Below are 18901 nucleotides of genomic sequence, written 5' to 3' on the forward strand. Positions count from 1 at the left end.
TACGGGCATTCTCGAAACTTCTACTTCAAACGCGCGCGAACACGTTCAAACACGTTTACTTTTGCTTTTACGCTTTAGCCACAATCGCAGTTGCTGTAGCAGGATAGCACAGAGCGACTGCGTTTTCAATTCTCTTTTGGTAGGAAAATAACGCAGCACGGATTTTGCTTCTTCCGGGTGGCTCCTGATCCGGCTCGAAGGACCAAATTGATGTTCGCACTGGAACGTCTTGTGCTGGACTGTAAACACCAGAGGGGAACGGAGTTTGCAATTGGCTCAAAATTAACTCTAATTAGTCCTGAAAAGAACTGGGGGAATTGCCTTTTGCTCAGCTCCAAAGGAAGAAGAATGCAGGAAAAACAACTTTGCTGCTATGCTACCAACTATTTATTCTCTTCTTTGATCTTCTGCTACTGCTGCTACGATGTGAATGGTTGCGCGACAAAAAACTGAATGAACGCTTTCCCTTTCAGAGGGTTCTTTTATAGCAGCTGCGGTGGCTCGCATAGATGCTGCTTGATGCTGATTGGTCGTGGTTAGTTTTGGTGGGGAGACGGAACACCTACATTGACAACAGGTTGTTTAGAATTCCTACGTTGTCTGGAAGCAATAATTTTTAACCTTACAGGACAATTAAAGAAATTAGATTTATGATTTCCCCCACAATTTACACATTTGAAACTATTAGTGGTCTCTTTCACGGGGCAGATATCTTTCGTGTGACTAGTGTCACCACAAATCATACATTTTGCTGTCATATGGCAGTTTCGAGTTCCATGACCATAGGCTTGACAATTCCGACATTGCGTAAGATTATGGATTCCTCCATGTCTCTTGAAATTTTCCCACTTTATTCGCACGTTAAATAAAACACGTGCTTTTTCCAAACATTTTTACAATCCAACCAATTTATCCGAAACAAGTTCATTAGAAAAGCAGCACATCTTCTTCATTAAAAAATGTTAAATCTGAAAGTAAATACAGTATGGGTTTGATTTTGAAATTACAGAAAATCGAGAAGAGTGAAACACTTAAACAATCTTACTTACTTGTACCAAGTATTCAATAATCATTTAGATATTGAGAATTATTATCTTTTTGGATTGTAACGGATACATCAATAGTTTTGATTACAATTCGAATATTTCCGAAAGAATAACAAAGGTGTATTTTAAACTATATAGTACTGGAACTTATTGAATAATAATTGTGGTAGGACCGATTCAACATCGGAAATCACGGAAATCAGAAAAGTCAGCTTGGACCTAGCACCAGAGAATTCGGTACACGACCAAACAACATGCTCAATGTCGTGGTAGCCATCGCCACAAACGCAGTGATTACTTTCCACAAGCCCTATACGAAAGAGATGCGTGTTAACCGTATAGTGATTGGACATAAGTCTGGACATCACGCGAATGAAGTCTCGACCTACATCCAACCAGTAGCGTAGCTAGGGGGGTGCGGTTGGTGCGGTCCGCACCAGGCCCACCACCCAAAGGGGGCCCCAAAATGTTGCGAACACCGAACCGCCTAACATGCCCATCTTCTTGCTTTTTGGGCTTCAATTCTAGGTGAAATCAACGATACTCAGAAATACTTCCAGCAAAAGAGTCTGAATATACAGGAGTGTGCTAACAACTTAATGGCATTACAGAAGTTTCGACCGACAAGCGAGAAAAAATTGTGGAATGAGCTCTAAAGTATGCAGAAAAAAGTGTACTGACTAGAAATTGACCAAGACCCGCCCCCCCCCCCCCTCCGTCGAAAGAAGTGAAGCCAGGTGAAGAAGCGCAGACGCTGGACTAAGCTATAAGGAAGAATTAAGACGAGAAATGATATCATCAGTTGACAGGATTATCCAGGAAATTGCCACAAGATCTCAACAGATTGATGAACTCGCAGAGGAATACGCTTTTTTAACCCTCGACATTCTTTTGGATCCTGTTGCGGAGCTGGATTTAAAGAAGGCTTTAGGAGAAATCGATAGAGACGAATTCATTATTGAACGAAAACGGCTCCAAGACTACGTTTCGGTTTCAACAGAATTCAACAATATTCATCTAGGTGGAGCAATAGAGCTTTGAATTTTATTCATAGGTATAAATTGATCGATTCGGTACCAAACATAAAAATCGCTCTCAGATTTTTTTTTAACGATGGGAATTAGTATTGCAGCTTGCGAAAGAAGTTTTTCTAAAATCGATCAAGAACTATTTGAGGTCAACAATGAGTAACTTGAGATTAACAAACTTGCCATTTTATCAATCGAACGTGAAATCACTGATTCCCAGTGGTGGGCACCGCTAACTAAAAATTTAGCGACGCTAATCGCTAACTGGAAAATTTAGCTCGATTTTCACTAAACGCTAAACGCTAAATCTATACTGGAGGCACTTTCGCTAATCGCTAATCACTAACTTATTAATACATAAATTGTCATATGGATATGTTTACTGCTCATAAAAACAAACGAAAATAATTACTTTTGAGTGTTATGTGGTTCAAAACTCATGAAACAATCATACTTGAGAATTTTGTGAATATGAGAAGCAAAAAAAGTTATTCTGCTTGTATGTAATACAAATGTTTTTAAAATCTCAAATATGATCTGATTGGAAAAGGGGAACCGAAGTTGCGCATGGCAATAGGCAGAATTTTTTGGTATTCCAAAAATTTAATCTAGATCTCCTTGACCTGCTTGAGAATGCTCCTGTAGCTTATACGATAACTCGAACCCCATTCTAGAGTAAAAAAATTCTACACACTTAAAATTTATTGCCGGGTCTCGGTAGTTTTTGCCGAGAACGGCACCACTGAGTGCTTGGTTGAAAAATCAATGACAGCTGTCTCGGCGCAACCTAACTGAAATTTCGGCACAAAATAATACCGAGCTATCACTACCGAGATTACGAATATTTTAAACCGAAATTTCGGTTAAGTGAACCGTGATTTACGAAAAAATGTGACAGCTGTCATTAATTTTTTATCCGAACACTCAGTGGTGCTGTTCTCGGCAAAAATTACCGAGACCCGGCAATAAATTTCTAGTGTGTAGACAATTCTCACAATTAAATTTGCTCGTATGAAACATTTGTTACAAAAGTAACTTTTGCAGTAAGGTATGTTCATTATTCGAAGCTCGTATGAAACATTTGTTACAAAAGTAACTTTTGCAGTAAGGTATGTTCATTATTCGAAGCAATTTATGTACGCCATCATAGACTCACAGTTCTTGAAAATAGTTTTTTTGTCGCTTCTCTACAAAATTAGCGAATTAGCGATTAGCGGTTTGAAGGCCAAAAATTTAGCGACGCTAACAGTCCGCTAATCAGCTTAAAAATAAGCGAAAACGCTAAATCTCTAACTGAATATTAGCGCCGCTAATTAGCGATTAGCGAATTAGCGGAATGATGCACGGAAAGTAGGTATCTAAATTACCCTTATTTCAATTTTGCGGAAAACGAAATAAATAAGTAGAAAGACCTAAATTTTTTGTTTGTCTCAATTCTTTTATAAAATAAAAAACTGCCCAGTCATTTTTATTGGGGGCCCACATTTTTGATACCGCACCAGGCCCATCAAACCATAGCTACGCCACTGCATCCAACCCCTTGAACCATGCTTTCGTCGATACCTTAGGAGAAATGGAATGTAGCCACCGTCCCAGTTCATCTGTATCCCACGATAACTGCCAACTTTTGAGCGTCCTCTGACGCAAAATACTGAAAAATTCATCATAAGCAATTGGTCTATCATAAATAGTGCCATCAATCGCACCCACCTTAGCTGAAGAGTCAGCCTTTTCATTGCCCGGAATGGAACAATGTGAAGGCACCCACGCTAAAGTAACCTGATAATTTCTATCTGTTAAAGCACTTGAAAACCGCCGTATTTTCCCCAAGAAATACGGGGAGTGCTTTACCGACTTCATCGATCGCAGAGCCTCAATGGCACTGAGACTGTCTGTGAAGATGAAGTAGTGGTCAGTGGGTAGGGTTTCGGTGATCACAAGGGAGTACTGAAGAGCAGCAAGTTCTGCGACGTACACGGAAGCAGGAGCATCGAGTTTGTAGGAGGCGGTAAAATTTTCGTGAAAAACACCGAAGCCAGTGGACTCATCTAGATTAGATCCGTCAGTGTAAAACATTTTATCACAACTAACATGTTTAAACTTATTGGGAAAAATCTTGGGGATCTCTTGCGGTCGCAATTGATCCGGGATACCAGAAATGTCTTCTTTCATGGTGGTGTCGAAGAATATAGCATTGAAAGAAGTATCTAAAAGTGCGACATTGAAAGGAACGTATGAAGAAGGGTTAATATCTTGAGCCATATAGTCAAAATATAAAGTCATAAATCTGGATTGAGATTGAAGGTCGACCAACCTCTCGAAATTTTCAATTACTAATGGGTTCACAACTGTGCATCTAATTAGCAACCGGTAAGAGAGATTCCAAAAACGATGTTTCAACGGAAGAATACCCGCTAGCACTTCGAAACTCATCGTATGGGTCGACTGCATGCAGCCCAGGGCAATACGCAAACAACGATATTGTATTCTTTCTAATTTTATAATGTGCGTGTTCGCGGCGGAGCGAAAGCAGAAACAATCGTATTCAAGAACTGACAATATCGTTGTTTGGTATAACCTTAGCAGGTCTCCTGGGTGAGAACCCCACCAAGTTCCGGTAATCGTACGAAGAAAATTAATCCTCTGTTGGCATTTTTGTACCAGATACCTAATATGGCAAGCCCAGGTGCATTTAGAGTCGAACAAGACCTCGAGATATTTAGCGACTAAAACCTGAGTGATCGTTTTACCCGTTAATAGTATAAACACTGTATATATATAGACCTGCGGACTGAATCGCAGCGAGCCAAAATAACTGTCAAACGTGCGAGCCAAAATGAACATAACGATAAATTTGTATCATACAAATAACAAGAATATAAAAAACCAGCGATTCCAGTGCTGCTGTCATTCACTACGCAGGTCTATATATATAGTGTCTATAGTTAATAGTAGCTGCAGCTGAGCTGGGTTATACCCAGCTTAAGAGCCCATTCAGACAAATTGTCTAAGGTATCTTGCAATGGACCTTGCAGATCGTTAGCTTCGCTTCCAGTAATGGAAACTACGCTATCGTTTGCAAGTTGCCTTAGCGTGCATGAATTTGCAAGACATTCATCGATGTCATTGACGTGAAAATTATATAAGAAAGGGCTTAAACATGAGCCCTGGGGAAGACCCATGTAACTAATTCGGGAAGTTGTTGAATCACCATGTTAGAAATACATATGCTTTTCTGACAACAAATTGAGCAAAAAATTATTCAAATTTGGTGAAAGTCCCTGCAAATGAAGTTTATCGGTTAAAACTTCTACAGAGACACAGTCAAAAGCCCCCTTAATGTCCAAGAATGCAGAAGCCATTTGCTCTTTTCGAGCAAAGGCGAATTAAATTTCAGTAGAAAGCAACGCTAGGCAATCGTTTGTTCCTTTGCCCCGGCGGAAGCCAAATTGAGTATCTGAAAGTAAACCATTTGTTTCGACCCATTTGTCTAACCGTAAGAGGATCATTTTCTCCATTAATTTCCGGAGGCAAGAGAGCATAGCAATCGGCCTATAAGAATTGTGATCAGAGGCAGGTTTTCCGGGTTTTCGAATAGCAATGACTTTTACCTCCCTCCAGTCGTGCGGAACAATGTTTAGCTCAAGAAATTTGTTGAACAAGTCCAACATGCGTCTTTTTGCAGAGTCGGGTAGATTCTTCAACAGGTTGAATTTGATTCTATCCAACCCTGGAACTTTATTGTTGCACGAAAGGAGGGCCATTGAAAATTCCAACATCGAGAATGGAGGTCGCGAAAAGTTTTTTTGTTCCGGTACAGAGTCCGGACAAACCTTTTTGGCAAAGTAAAATATCCAGCAGCCTGAATACTCCTCGCTTTCATTAGAAACGTTACGATTCCTCATGCGTCTGGCCGTGTCCCAAAGAGTGCTCATCGCTGTTTCCCTCGACAACGCGTTTACAAACCGCCGCCAGTACCCGCGTTTTTTCGCTTTAATTAAACTCGTCATCTGTCTATCCAGTACACCGTACTTTCAGAGCAGATCAAGAGTACCGTGTTTTCGGAAGGCCAAATACACCGAGGACCTTTGGGCGTACAGGTCTGAGCACTCTTTGTCCCACTACTTGTTGGGAGGACGCTGTCTAATCGTTACCCCGGGTATCGGTTTCGTCTGAGCTTGAGTCGCGGCGTCGATGATCAAGCCAGAAAGGAACGCGTATTCTTCCTCCGGAAGAAGTTCCTCGTGAGACTCGATGGTATTCGCTATGATGGTCTCATAAAGCTTCCAATCAATATTACGTGTGAGGTCGTATGAAATATTGATCGGATCTGAGGGGGTAGAAACATTAGCAATTGAAATAACGATTGGTAGATGATCACTACCGTGGGGATCATTGATTACTTTCCACCGGCAATCTAACGCTAGTGAGGCCGAGCAGAGGGATAGGTCAAGCACGCTTTCACGAATAGCACTTTTTGACCCCTAAAAGTACCCCTCCACCGTGTGAGTTTCGGTCTCGACGAATTATGTTAAAATCGTGGAAATTGGGTTGGTCATTTGAATTAAGAAAAGTTTCACAGAGTGCAATCATCGTTATCAAATGGTCGGCGTGCGACCAGACCGAGCCAAGCGCCATTTTCTTTAAAATTGAGTTATTAGCACCAGTGGATGTGCAAACTGATGATCTATGTTCCATTAAAGAATGAAATCATTTGAACAGTTCATAGGCGTGTTATAATAAAAAATCTCTGTAGCACTTTGTGAAAAGAACAAAATTGCGTTCGATCAGAGTGAACCATTAACACAGACTTGGCATCTGAAGAAAGTGATTGTTTGTGAATTAAAAGCAAACTTTGCGATTTATTTTAACCAGTAACTGATTTCTTCGCTTCGGACAGCTCGTTAATATGCCTGTCATCAGAATTAGATGAATAAACAGCCAGGTGGTTTTCGTAGAGCCGAATTTCGTTTCAATGGGCACATCACTTTTTTCAAGATCTTGTTGAGCCAGACCGACTGCCAACTGCCTTTTATTTTCATTTGATATTTTTCAAATAACCTTAAATTTTTTTCTTGTAACAAACGTCAGGTCTGGGTTAATGTACGGTAAATCAATAAAATTAGACAATACCCGCTTCAAAATACCAGAGCGTTTCATATTGATACTATCTCAACACTTATCACTTGGTGCACTTTGGCACTAGGAAATAGAGCAACAGAAATGAAGCTTTGCTTGTCTATCAACTGTATAATTTGTTATACAGATTGGACTGAGAGATAAAGTAGCGTTGATATCTATGTAATCCGTATGACTAGTGAGAAAAATTAGCTTGTTAAATAGTCAAGTTGATATGTAGTAGTAAATAGGTTTGAACAGACCGAACTGAAGGCCATTTTTTTAAATTTTTGTTCGACCAGAGTTAACTGAGTGCATAGGTGTCAAAAATAAAAACCAAATATTTTATCAATTATTGCTATTTTTCGTATATTTATGATAACAGGACATTCATTAAGCCTTATTTATTACGTGTCAGCATTGAATTAATGATAGGTTCAAACACGATTAATTTATGGGTGGTCAAACTTCAAATGCTAATTACATAAAACAATGTGTTTGGCGCTTGGCTCGGTCTGGTTGCACGCCGACCAAATGTGAAAATAGATCGAATTTGGGGATGATACTTCTGCAATTCCAATGTAATACAGTGATAGAATTCCTAGCCTCTTTCGCCGTATTAGTCATCGAAAGATATGATAGCTGCAATGAGGGGCCAAGTTGCTGCTAGTTGCTTTAAAAAGGTTTTCACTGTAGGGACAAGGGCAAGAAGAATGTTTTTAAGGGGATCTGTTATGTTGAATGTTTTGAATATCCAGTCCACAATATCAGAGAAATTTATGAACCCTGTTTCTTTTTTATCCTCTGATCGAAAAATGGGTGCACGAGGGGTTTTTGGTGCCCCGGGAAGCGGTGGATACTCCTGGTTTGATTTGAAATTGAAACCGGGAGGTACTTGCTTCGGCTTTTCTTCACCGCTTCCTTTGTATGTTGATTTATTGGTCATTCCGCTAGGGGTTATCTTACGACCTTTGCGTGAAAGATTAGGAGAGTTGAGCATTCTCCTCTTCCTAGATCCTTCTGGCAAGGCATAAGAACACCCTTCGCCGGGATCGTCGGATGTCCCCTCATCGGTTGGCAGAAAGGAAAATGTTTCCTGATGAGGGTGGCTCAGCCCTCTTAAGCATTTCTGCAAAAGAGCGCTTTGATCGTTCCTTGAGGGAACGCTTAATTTTCTCCCCCGCGCTGTTTATACGCGGAACATGCCGTAAGTTCATGCCGGGGGCCACCGCAATAAAGGCACTTTTCCTCACTGCAAGCGGTCTCGGCGTGATTCCCTCCGCATTTGCTGCAGCGTGCCTTGTTGCAGCAGTAGGTGGCTGTATGACCCAACTGCTTGCAATTTTGGCAGTGCATAACCCGCGGCACAAACAGGCGTACAGGTAGACGAACCCTGTCCAAACGGATGTAGTTCGGCAGTGCGGATCCGGCAAATGTCACTCGAAAGGACTCCGAAGGAAAGAATTTCTTCTTCCCTTCTTCGATGGATACTGCATGCAATTGCTTGCAATCCAGTACCTTTACACTTTGCATCAGGGGGTTCTTGAAACAGCCAACCTCGTAACGCAAAATGTCTTCGATAGTGTGATTCCCTTCGGTAACCACACCGTCGATTTCTACATCCTTGGCAGGGATGTACACGCGATACTCTCTCATGCTTCAAGCTATTCACGACAACTCGCAGTTTGTTCGGTCTCACTTTCATAATTTCAGTGACGTCCGAAAGCAGAGAATCGAATGACTATCAGAAAAGTCTTTGAAGTGTTCGTAGCGTGTGGGTGCGTGATTAGGTGAAACAACGAAACGAAAACATCTATTGCGTGGACAGAGTTCATTTAGCACACCCTTTTGGCAAACAGGTTTCAGTATAAGATTTCTGATTTATAAGAGGGAATGTCCTTTCGCCATTTGGTGATTCTCCGTAAAAAAGAATCAATCCGAAAGGAAACGATAGAAAACTAAAATATTACACGTACACTAAAGTCGCTTATTACGCGGGGGATACGTGCCGCGTAAAAAAACCGCGTGAATTCCGGAATCCGCATAAAAAAAAACCGCGTAAATTCTGCAATCTAAGGGAAGAGAAACCGAAATCCGCGTAAAAAATACCACGTTAATTCCGGAATCCGCGTAAAAAAAACGCGTAAATTCCGTAATCCGCGTAAAAACCGCGTAAATTCCGAAATCCACGTGAAAAAAGCCGTGTGAAAAACCGCGGTAAAAGCGACCTAAGTGTATCCTGAAACTTATTGTTGCTAGGAAAGAAAGGAAATTTATTGTTATGTTTACCACAGATAACAGATATCCAAGCTAGAACAAAAAACTCTAGAAATCGCGTGTAAGATTTCAAATTCTTACTCGTTTGAAATGCTAACGACATCTTTTTGCAACTTGCGACTTTAACCACTTTAGTGATGGCAGCGCTGGGTTATAGTCAAAGCTGCCAGACACATGAAAATTCTCACAAATAGTGGAGCCGCTGTTTTTGCAACGATATAACACTATTTTTGTGAGGTTTGTGTATTGTTTTTTTTTTTATATCAACACTAAAACAAACAAATTTATCGCAAATATAAACTGGGATTGAATAAAATCGTCGGTTATGTACAAATTACGACTGCTCGAAATTTCTACATTAAAAAACGGCAACGCTTCTAATTGCAATATTATCGATAAGAGCTGGAAAACTATCGATTTTATCGAATCATTGACCACTAAGTGTTCTTAGCGCCACCATGCTGCGTATTGCGACATGCTAAAAAATCGTTGCGTCTTTTTACACATGAAGCAAAATTAGCTTGGATGTCTGTTATCTGTGTGTTTACTAAAAATTTTAGTTCAATTCGACTGAAAAGAAGTTAGTTCTAGCACAGATAACAGACATCCGAGCTAGAACAAAAAACTCCAGAAATCGTGTGTAAGATTTCAAATTCTTACTTGTTTGCAATGCTAACGTTATCTTTCTGCAACTTGCGACTTTAACCACTTAGGGCATCCTTAACAGTGCGCTTCTATACCCCGTTTGGTAGCGCTCTATCATCACTTCATACCGTACCGGTCGCTGCTAAACGCGCTATTACTATTTCTAGTAGCGCTCTCAATGTTGGCAGCCCGGTAACAGCGCTGCTAAAGGTTTATGCTGAATGAAACGTCAAATAGAGACGATAGCAACGACCGGTGTGAAAACGGGTGAGTGCGTAAAATAGCCGCGCTGTACATAACAACTTAAATAGCAGCGCACTGTTAAGGATGCCCTTAGTGATGGCAGCGCTAAATTGTAGTCAAAGTTGCCAGACGCATGAAAATTCCTGCGGAGATTTTAGAGTCGCGGCTTTTGCAACGATATAACCACGGGAATGGCATCGCTGTCAGCTACCATACATTTGACGCGTTACCAACATCAATGGCACTGGCACCCGAAAAATGGGCAGTTTACCCTTATCTTATGTTGATTCGGGCAAACCGACTAAATGTTGGCTGCAATAATTAATAGCATATCAGACAGTTTTGAGCAATTTCTTAAGGTTTTCACATGGTATGTGATATTCTAAGTGATATTTAGTACATTAATTGTGTCCCAAAGCAAAGTGAAGCAAACTGTGACAGCATAAAAAGTAGTTTAGGGACGAACGGTACAGAAATAGATGTTCGTAACGCTTGAAGGCTACCATACCATTCCCTTGGATATAACACTAATTTTATAAGGTTGTTGTAAGTATGTAAAATCAACACTAAAACAAACATATTTATCGCAAATATAAACTGCGATGAAAGAAAATAATCGATTATGTAAAAATTACGACCGTACAAGATTGCTACAATTATAAACGGCAACCCATCTGGAGATTCTGGAGGCTGTTCGCACTAGCAATACTCAGAGGGAGAGATATGCGAAGAGAGTGTTGTGAGCCAAACGAACATGTCAAAATTCGAGCCAAATGAACAAGAAAGGTAACACATTGAAAGGTATTGCAATAAGGTTCTATAAAGAATATATTTATTTTTACACGTTTTTCATGTTCTATTGCTAAAACATGAATTGAGAATGCTCCAAAGTTGCTTCATCACAGTGATTTTTAACTGGTGGTTCACAAATCCTTTGTATGGTCTACAGAATAATGATGAAAGTATACAAAATTAAACATAAACATAAAATTTAACACCCTCACGGTTTTTGTGATGCACTTTATTATTCCCCAGGACTTCCACCGTCACCATCAGCTATACGAGCCGAATTAAAAAGTTAGTCAACATTGCGCTTTGAGAAGAGATCTGGCACCTCTGATATGTGAAACCTAGTTGCCAAATCAGCGGTTTTTTTCATCGCTTATCTCTCCCTCTGAGGATCTCTAGTTCGCACTTACGTGAACTCTCATATGTAGCATTGGCCGATATCGTATCGATACTTACGGTATCGATACCTTTCAATCTGAATACCGTTATTTTTTATCGATGCAGGCGACTTTAATATCAAGCTGGATCGATACTTTCGCCCCGATATTTTTTCGATACTGAAGGGAATCTATAAAATCGGAAAATACTGTTGATTGCTATAAATTGTCCAACAAAAAATACTTGTAGAAGTGCGCGGATACGATCCATCGCGTTAAAGTCTTCTACAAACAGTGCAGAAATTTGATTTGTGCTCTTTTTGTAAAAGATACCAACAGGATTGAATATACCCGCTCATTTCCAAGGCGGTTATTCATGCCTCTTGCGAGAAAAATTCTGCCGCATTTGATGATACTGTCTGTGCAGAGAAAAATCGGAAGCGAGTTTTTGCAAAAAGGCAGACAATAAAGAATAAGAAGCCAGATTTTTCGTGCTGCCCTATATTTCAAATAAGGCCACAGACGCGCTTATGCTGTTGCATTGATTTGTGTGTGTGACATATAATTCTGTCCCACCGTGGTCCCATTAGGTCTATTGACCGCAGGGGTACAAAATATGCAGATTTGTCTTCAAAACGCAGATTTTTAGAGTCGGTGTGCAGATTTTTATTAATTCGCCGATAATTATATTTTTTCCAGAGTTTCTGCAGATTTTTGTCAGAGTTTCTTTATATTTGCGCAGACTTTCTCAATATCTGTAAAACTTTTTGCAGACTTTTGCCAGCGCAAACGCAATTTTCCCAAATCACAGACATTTTTTTCAGATTTTAAGCAGATTTTGTCGGTTTTCCGAGTAGTTGCTTACAATTTTCAAAAACACCTGGCATCTCTGATTTCCTGTATTAAAGATCAAGAAAAAAAGGTAGCTTTTCATAGAACTGTTTCAAGTAGCAGGCAGAGTATCGATACGGGCATCAAATGGTGAGTTGACAACCTGGAAGGAGCGTCAAACATAGCTCCGGCCCTCACAAGTTCCTATCTCACACCTCCACGAGTCATATGATTACACTAGACTGCCGGTTGAAATATGGATACAACTGGTTGGTGTTGCCTGGGCAATGTTGTCATCCGACAATAGCTAAGTGAGAAGGTGCGACGCGATCATTGGTGCGTTAACCATATTCCGGCGGTGGAGGAAATGCTTCGCCAACCCGAGCGTCTATTCACCAAGATGGTGCGGCTCAAAACAGCGTCTGATCTCCATGTTAGGAGCGGCTGATTAACGTCCTGGTGGCAGCGTGGGACTCTGGTCCCCCGGCGAGACAGGGGGTTGGGGAAGGCCCAATGAGCCGCCCCGGAAAACAACATGTTACAAACAACGTAAGAGATAATACGGATCGGAACAATCGGCATGGACCTAGGCAACGAAATAAGGACTACGATTGGAAACTTGCTACATCCGATACGAGCTACATCCACGCAACTTCGAAGTCGTAGCGTTGCAGGAACTTTGTTGGACAGGACAGAAGGTATGGAAAAGCGGGCACTGGGCGGCTACTTTCTACCAGAGTTGTGGTACCACCAGCGAGCTGGGAACCGGCTTCATAGTACTGGGTAAGATGCGCCAACGCTTGATAGGGTGGCAGCCGATCAACGCAAGAATGTGCAAGTTGAGGATAAAGGGCCGGTTCTTCAACTACAGCATCATCAACGTGCACTGCCCACATGAAGGAAGACCCGACGACGAGAAGGAAGCGTTCTACGCGCAGCTGGAGCAGGTCTACGATAGCTGCCCGCGACGGGACGTGAAGATCGTTATTGGGGACTTGAATGCTAAGGTAGGACGGGAGGCAATATACAGACCGGTAATCGGACCAGATAGCCTGCATGCCGTGTCTATTGATAACGGCCATCGGTGCGTAAACTTTGCGGCCTCCCGTGGTATGGTAGTCCGAAGTACCTTCTTCCCCCGCAAAGGTATCCACAAATCCACCTGGAGATCACCCGACCAACAGACAGAGAACCAAATCGACCACGTTTTAATCGACGGCAGGTTTTTCTCCGACATCATCAACGTTCGCACCTACCGCAGTGCGAATATAGATTCGGACCACTACCTAGTAGCTGTGTGCATGCGCTCAAAACTATCGACGGTGTATAACACCCGCCGAAGTCGAACGCCGCGACCAAATATTGAGCAACTGCGGGACGCCGAGGCTGCACAGGAATACGCGCAGCAGCTGGAGGCAGTGCTACCCACGGAAGAGCAGCTTGGCGCAGCTACTCTTGAAGATGGCTGGAAAAGCATCCGATCCGCCATAGGTAACACTGCAGTAGCGCTACTAGGTACAAGGGCCCCGAATCATAGAAATGACTGGTTTGACGGCGAATGCAAACGGTTAGTCGAGGAGAAGAATGCGGCACGGGCGAGAATGCTGCAACACCGTACGAGAGCGAACGTGGAACGATACCGACAGGCACGGAACAGCCAAAACTCAGTCCTCCAAAGGAAGAAGCGCCAGCAAGAGGACCGAGATCGCGTAGCGATGGAAGAGCTGTACCAAGCTAACGACCCTCGGAAGTTCTACGAGAAGCTGAACAGCTCCCGCAAAGGCTTTGTGCCGCAAGCCGATATGTGCAGGAGCTTGGACGGCAACCTCCTAACAGACGAGTGTGAGGTGATCGAAAGGTGAAGGCAGCACTTCGATGAGCATCTAAACGGCGATGCAGTAAAGCGCGAGGACGGTATGGCAATTGATCTTGGTGCACGAGCAGAAGACATCAGAATTCCAGCCCCCGATCTTCTGAGGGTGGAGGAGGAGATTGGTCGGCTGAAAAACAATAAAGCTGCTGGAGTGGACCAACCTCCCAGCGAGCTATTGAAATACGGTGGAGAAACACTGGCTAGAGCCGTGCACTGGGTCATTGTCAAGGTTTGGGAGGAAGAACGAGTACCGGAGGAGTGGATGGAAGGTATTGTGTGTCCCATCTACAAAAAGGGCGATAAACTGGAGTGCTGCAATTACCGGGCAATCACTCTGTTGAACGCCGCCTACAAGGTACTCTCCCAAATACTTTGCCGTCGACTATCACCATTTGCGAAGCAGTCCATGGGGCACTACCAGGCGGGATTTATGGGTGCCCGCGCCACCACGGATCAGATATTCGCGGTTCGGCAGGTTATGCAGAAATGCCGCGAATATAACGTGCTCACACATCATTTGTTCATCGATTTTAAATCGGCGTACGACACAATCGATCGGGACAAGCTATGGCAAATTATGCACGACTACGGTTTTCCGGACAAACTGACGCGGTTGGTCAAAGCGACGATGGATCGAGTGATGTTCTCGCCATGATATATTGTGACAAGTGTGCTAGATTTTATATATTCTTTCAGGTTTCTATATACATAAAATAAAATTGAGATAATCTCATTAATTTTTTGTTTCCAACAAAGTAGTAAAATGACAATTTACCGACGCATATTAATCAATTGTATGGCAAATTCATCCGCACGGCTTTTCTATTTCGCTTTCATAGGTGGTTTTTGTTTTCTCTCAATTTTCGTTGCAAACGAGTGTCACGAAGAAAACCTTGGATTAGTGTATTGAAAATAAAATCGATAAGCCTGTCAAAACAGGTTTTACAAATTTTTTTAACGTTTCTGCGATTCTCGAAGAGAAACTTTTGGAATTTTAATTTGAAGCATGCAAACGCCAACACACCAATAGCGTATAACGTGTTATTGGGGATCAAAAGCGATCGTTTCGAAAAACAACGCTTAAGTTTGCTGAAATTATAATCTTCGTTATCACCAATTTCTTCCGACATCTAACGTGTTTTAGCTTATGGGTTAGAAGGGGAACTGTCAAATCTATAGGTTCAAAGCCATAGCGGAATTTTTTAGTATCGTTGGATACTTGTAAGTGATCCACATCTTCTTCTGAAAGCAAAGTGAACGCATCATCATCTTGACAGTTTTTGTTGCGCGTGTAGCATTGATCGCTGGCTGCGATCATTGCGTATTTGAAGGCGCTGGCGAACTGAAATGCATTTGGTGCATCATTAAATCCACATCGCTACCGTATTTCAGAAAAGAAGTTTTCTAACGGATCTTGCGATAGTGGGTTGGTACAAAGAAAACGGTTGTCATATTTCAAACGTTGCCACAACCACTCCAGAGCAAAGATGTTTTGAATAAATCCTTTTATATGTGGTGGCGAGCGTTACGAATTTTTTAGCTGACAGGATTCCTGATTGGCCTAGAAAATTATTCTGAATTCTGAATTTTGTTTAAAAATAATTATAACTTGTTTACCTTTTTTATACTAAAGCACGTGTTAGGTATGAAAAACATTTTTTGCAGGACAGGTAGCATCTTATTCTTTAAAAATTCCCAATGTACTGAATCAGAGGTTATAGGTGTTCGATATGGCTGAAAATAAACCATGGCTACTATGCTATAAGAAATTGAGTTGCAGAGTACCTTTCCAATGGTATTTGCATATTTATCTTTGGAATTGAAGACATCGAAGATTTGGTCATGCATCTCTATGAAATCTGCTGTACTAGAAGCTTCTTGTGGTAAGTCACCAGCGCTTACATAATAGCGAATTCCAACAGCAGTAGACTCACTAAGTACGCGCGTGGCCAGAGCTACGTTCATCTTGGAAAATGGAGGAAGGGTTAAGCTTTTTTCTGTCAGTTTCGGAACCAATCGAAGAGCGGAGCCAATATCCTTTTCGTAGAGTTCCTTTATATGTGAAAATGATGCGATTTTGTTTCCAAACACAGCGTTGTATTTGAACAACGCATTTCGCGCATTTTTAATTAAATGTGGTACATCGTACATTACAGCTATTTTTTCTCCGTCTATATCAATAAATGGTCTCTCAATTGTTACTCCGGCTTCTTTCGCCATTTTCATGTTTGTTGTACATTGATCCATGGTGAAGATCGAAGGGACTAGTCCACAGTTTCGTGTTTTCTGTAGTGTTTTTTGAAAAATTTCAATTGGGTGCGACTTCCCAAGCTGTTATGGGCAAGTAGGTATCCCAGAAGCTGGAAATAGATAAAAATTACATCACATCAATGAATATAACGCAAAGCATTGCCACTACATTTTTTTATTGGGAACTTGGCCGTTCACCTCATTGACAAACTTTGCGGGCCAAGTATCTCACATCGGTATTAACCCATAGGTTCCCTATATACATAAATGGGCACTCGAGGTAAATATATGTACACTTAAAAAAAAGCAAAGCAAAGCCTTGGTGCTACTTTCCATATCGGAACTCGACCTTTTGTTGTTATACACAGACTTCGCAGCCAACTGTTAAGTGTACAGGACAATTGCGGGGCTAACGCTACGATCCTACTGACACTAACAGTCTTTCCCAAGCCGAGACTCGAACCTACGACGACTGGCTTGTTAAGCCAGCATCGTACCTCAAGACCAGCTGAGAAAGTATGTACACACACATGTACAGTATGTCTTTCATTATTCAGAAACTTGCGTAAAAATTGTGTTAATTCAAAACGTCGCGTAAAAACCGCATTGATGCAGAAACTAGCGTAAAAAACAATACCGCGTAAAAAGGGCAAATATAAATCGCGCATACTCAAATACCTGTTTGAATCTGCTGTTTATTCCAGAAACCTAAACTGTTACAGCTTCTGTGACTAGTCTTTTAACATCATTTTTTTCAATTTTTCGGTGTACTCCGTCATCGGGGAAACCAGAGAATTCATCTGCTTTAGCTGCATAAGTGAGAACAGCTCTTATAGACATCCCGTCCATACAAATACATGCAATTTTTTCCTTCTCATGTAAGCGACAAATTTTTGCTTTGATTTTTTTCATAATCGCAATGTTCAAACCAGGTCCCATCTTAATAGCCCGATTGTGGTTATATACTGAGTTTTTGCGTGGTAACATAAATATTTTAGAGTTCTCCAGGTAGCGATAAGGGATCATTCGAATAATACATAACACGCTCAGGGGTGGGGGGGTATTCAGCAAAGCGTTATATTGCATGTGGCAAACATGCAGAATTGCGTTACATGGGGGTGGGTGGGTATTGAAAATTGCCAATTTCGCGTTATGTAATATTTGAATGATTCCTAACTGCGTGGTCCGCTAAGGTACACACCGGATGCGAACTTCATTGTAATTGGATGGTATCTTCTAGCTTTTGGCGGCCTTTATTTATTTCGGATCATGTCACTAAGCACTGGGTTTTCTCGCAATATTTTTTCTAAACTCTCGTGGACGCTTTCCTTTCGACTGAGCAGCTTCAGCTTTCGCTTAAGTAGTAAATTTTCCGACTTTTTTTGCAAAAGTATAAGGCGTCGCTTGCTAGTTTGTTTAGTGACGAATAATTGTCGTTTCACGTTTTTAAGATCGTCGTTGTGCTTATTGACGATGCGATGCATTGTGATGAGCTACTGTTCAAGTTCGAATATTTTGGCTGCTGTAGCGCTTAGGTTCTTGTCCTGATAAGAATTATTTACATTTGTTATTTTTGAAAATTGACTAGAAATCGTGGGAAAAAAGAAATGAATAAACAAATAACACTAACTAGAACTTTGCATGTACCTGCACCAGCTATCATCTTCTTGTGAAACAATCTCTTCAAATACAATGCTGCGACAAGAGTTGCTGTTGTTTGAAATATTCTTCATGTATTCCGGTTCGTTGATTTCTTTGCGAGGAGTACACAATTTCAAATCCTGATCATCCTCGAGATACTCAATTGGATAAAAACTATCATCACTACTTTTATTCGAAGTTAAAAACTTGGAACCGCAGGTGCCATCGCGTGATATCCCTCGCCATAATTTGAAGTCATCGTCACCCTCAAGAGATTTAACGGAATAAGAATCAATATCATTTTGGATTTTTTCAATCGGAATTTCCAGAGCAGGATTACAAACATCGTCTCGTGACATTCCATGCGAACTAACTTCTTCACCGTTTTCCATATGGTTGACCGAATAGGAATCTTCATCTTGCGTGATATCTTTGAACGAAATGTTGCTTTCCGGAAGAAACTCTGCAGGCAGTCTGCTTACACCAGTCATATTGATATTATCGCATACAGAATCTTTTGGTGCAGCGTAGTGCTCATGCGGGACTGCACCAGGGACAGCAAGCGGTTTCAATCTGTTAAAAGACAAGACCGTTTTCCTATCATTCAAAACAACCACCAGTGCAATTTCGCGGTAATATTAACCCTTTTTTGTATTGTTGGGGTCGATAAACGCATGATGAGCAAAATGATCAGAACACAGAATTTTATGATGAAACGCTGTTTCTCCAGTTGACGAAAACAATTCCGTCGCATCCAGAGAATGGCACACAGAGACCCACAAT

At 41.4% G+C, this 18901-nt stretch overlaps 1 protein-coding gene across 1 annotated transcript; it reads right to left on the reverse strand.

Annotated features, from left to right (window-relative positions):
- Positions 1-17458: 17458 nt before the first annotated feature.
- LOC129726646 (uncharacterized) lies at positions 17459-18678 on the reverse strand. Its single transcript, XM_055683594.1, has 2 exons — positions 18125-18678; positions 17459-18061 (listed from the first exon to the last, which is right to left on the reverse strand). Exons 1-2 carry the CDS (start codon positions 18607-18609, stop codon positions 17971-17973), a joined length of 576 nt encoding a protein of 191 aa, XP_055539569.1. The 5' UTR covers positions 18610-18678; the 3' UTR covers positions 17459-17970.
- Between the last annotated feature and the right edge of the window lie 223 nt (positions 18679-18901).

The sequence above is a fragment of the Wyeomyia smithii genome, chromosome 3, assembly GCF_029784165.1.
Source record: "Wyeomyia smithii strain HCP4-BCI-WySm-NY-G18 chromosome 3, ASM2978416v1, whole genome shotgun sequence".
In the NCBI taxonomy this organism is placed as follows: Eukaryota; Metazoa; Arthropoda; class Insecta; order Diptera; family Culicidae; genus Wyeomyia; species Wyeomyia smithii.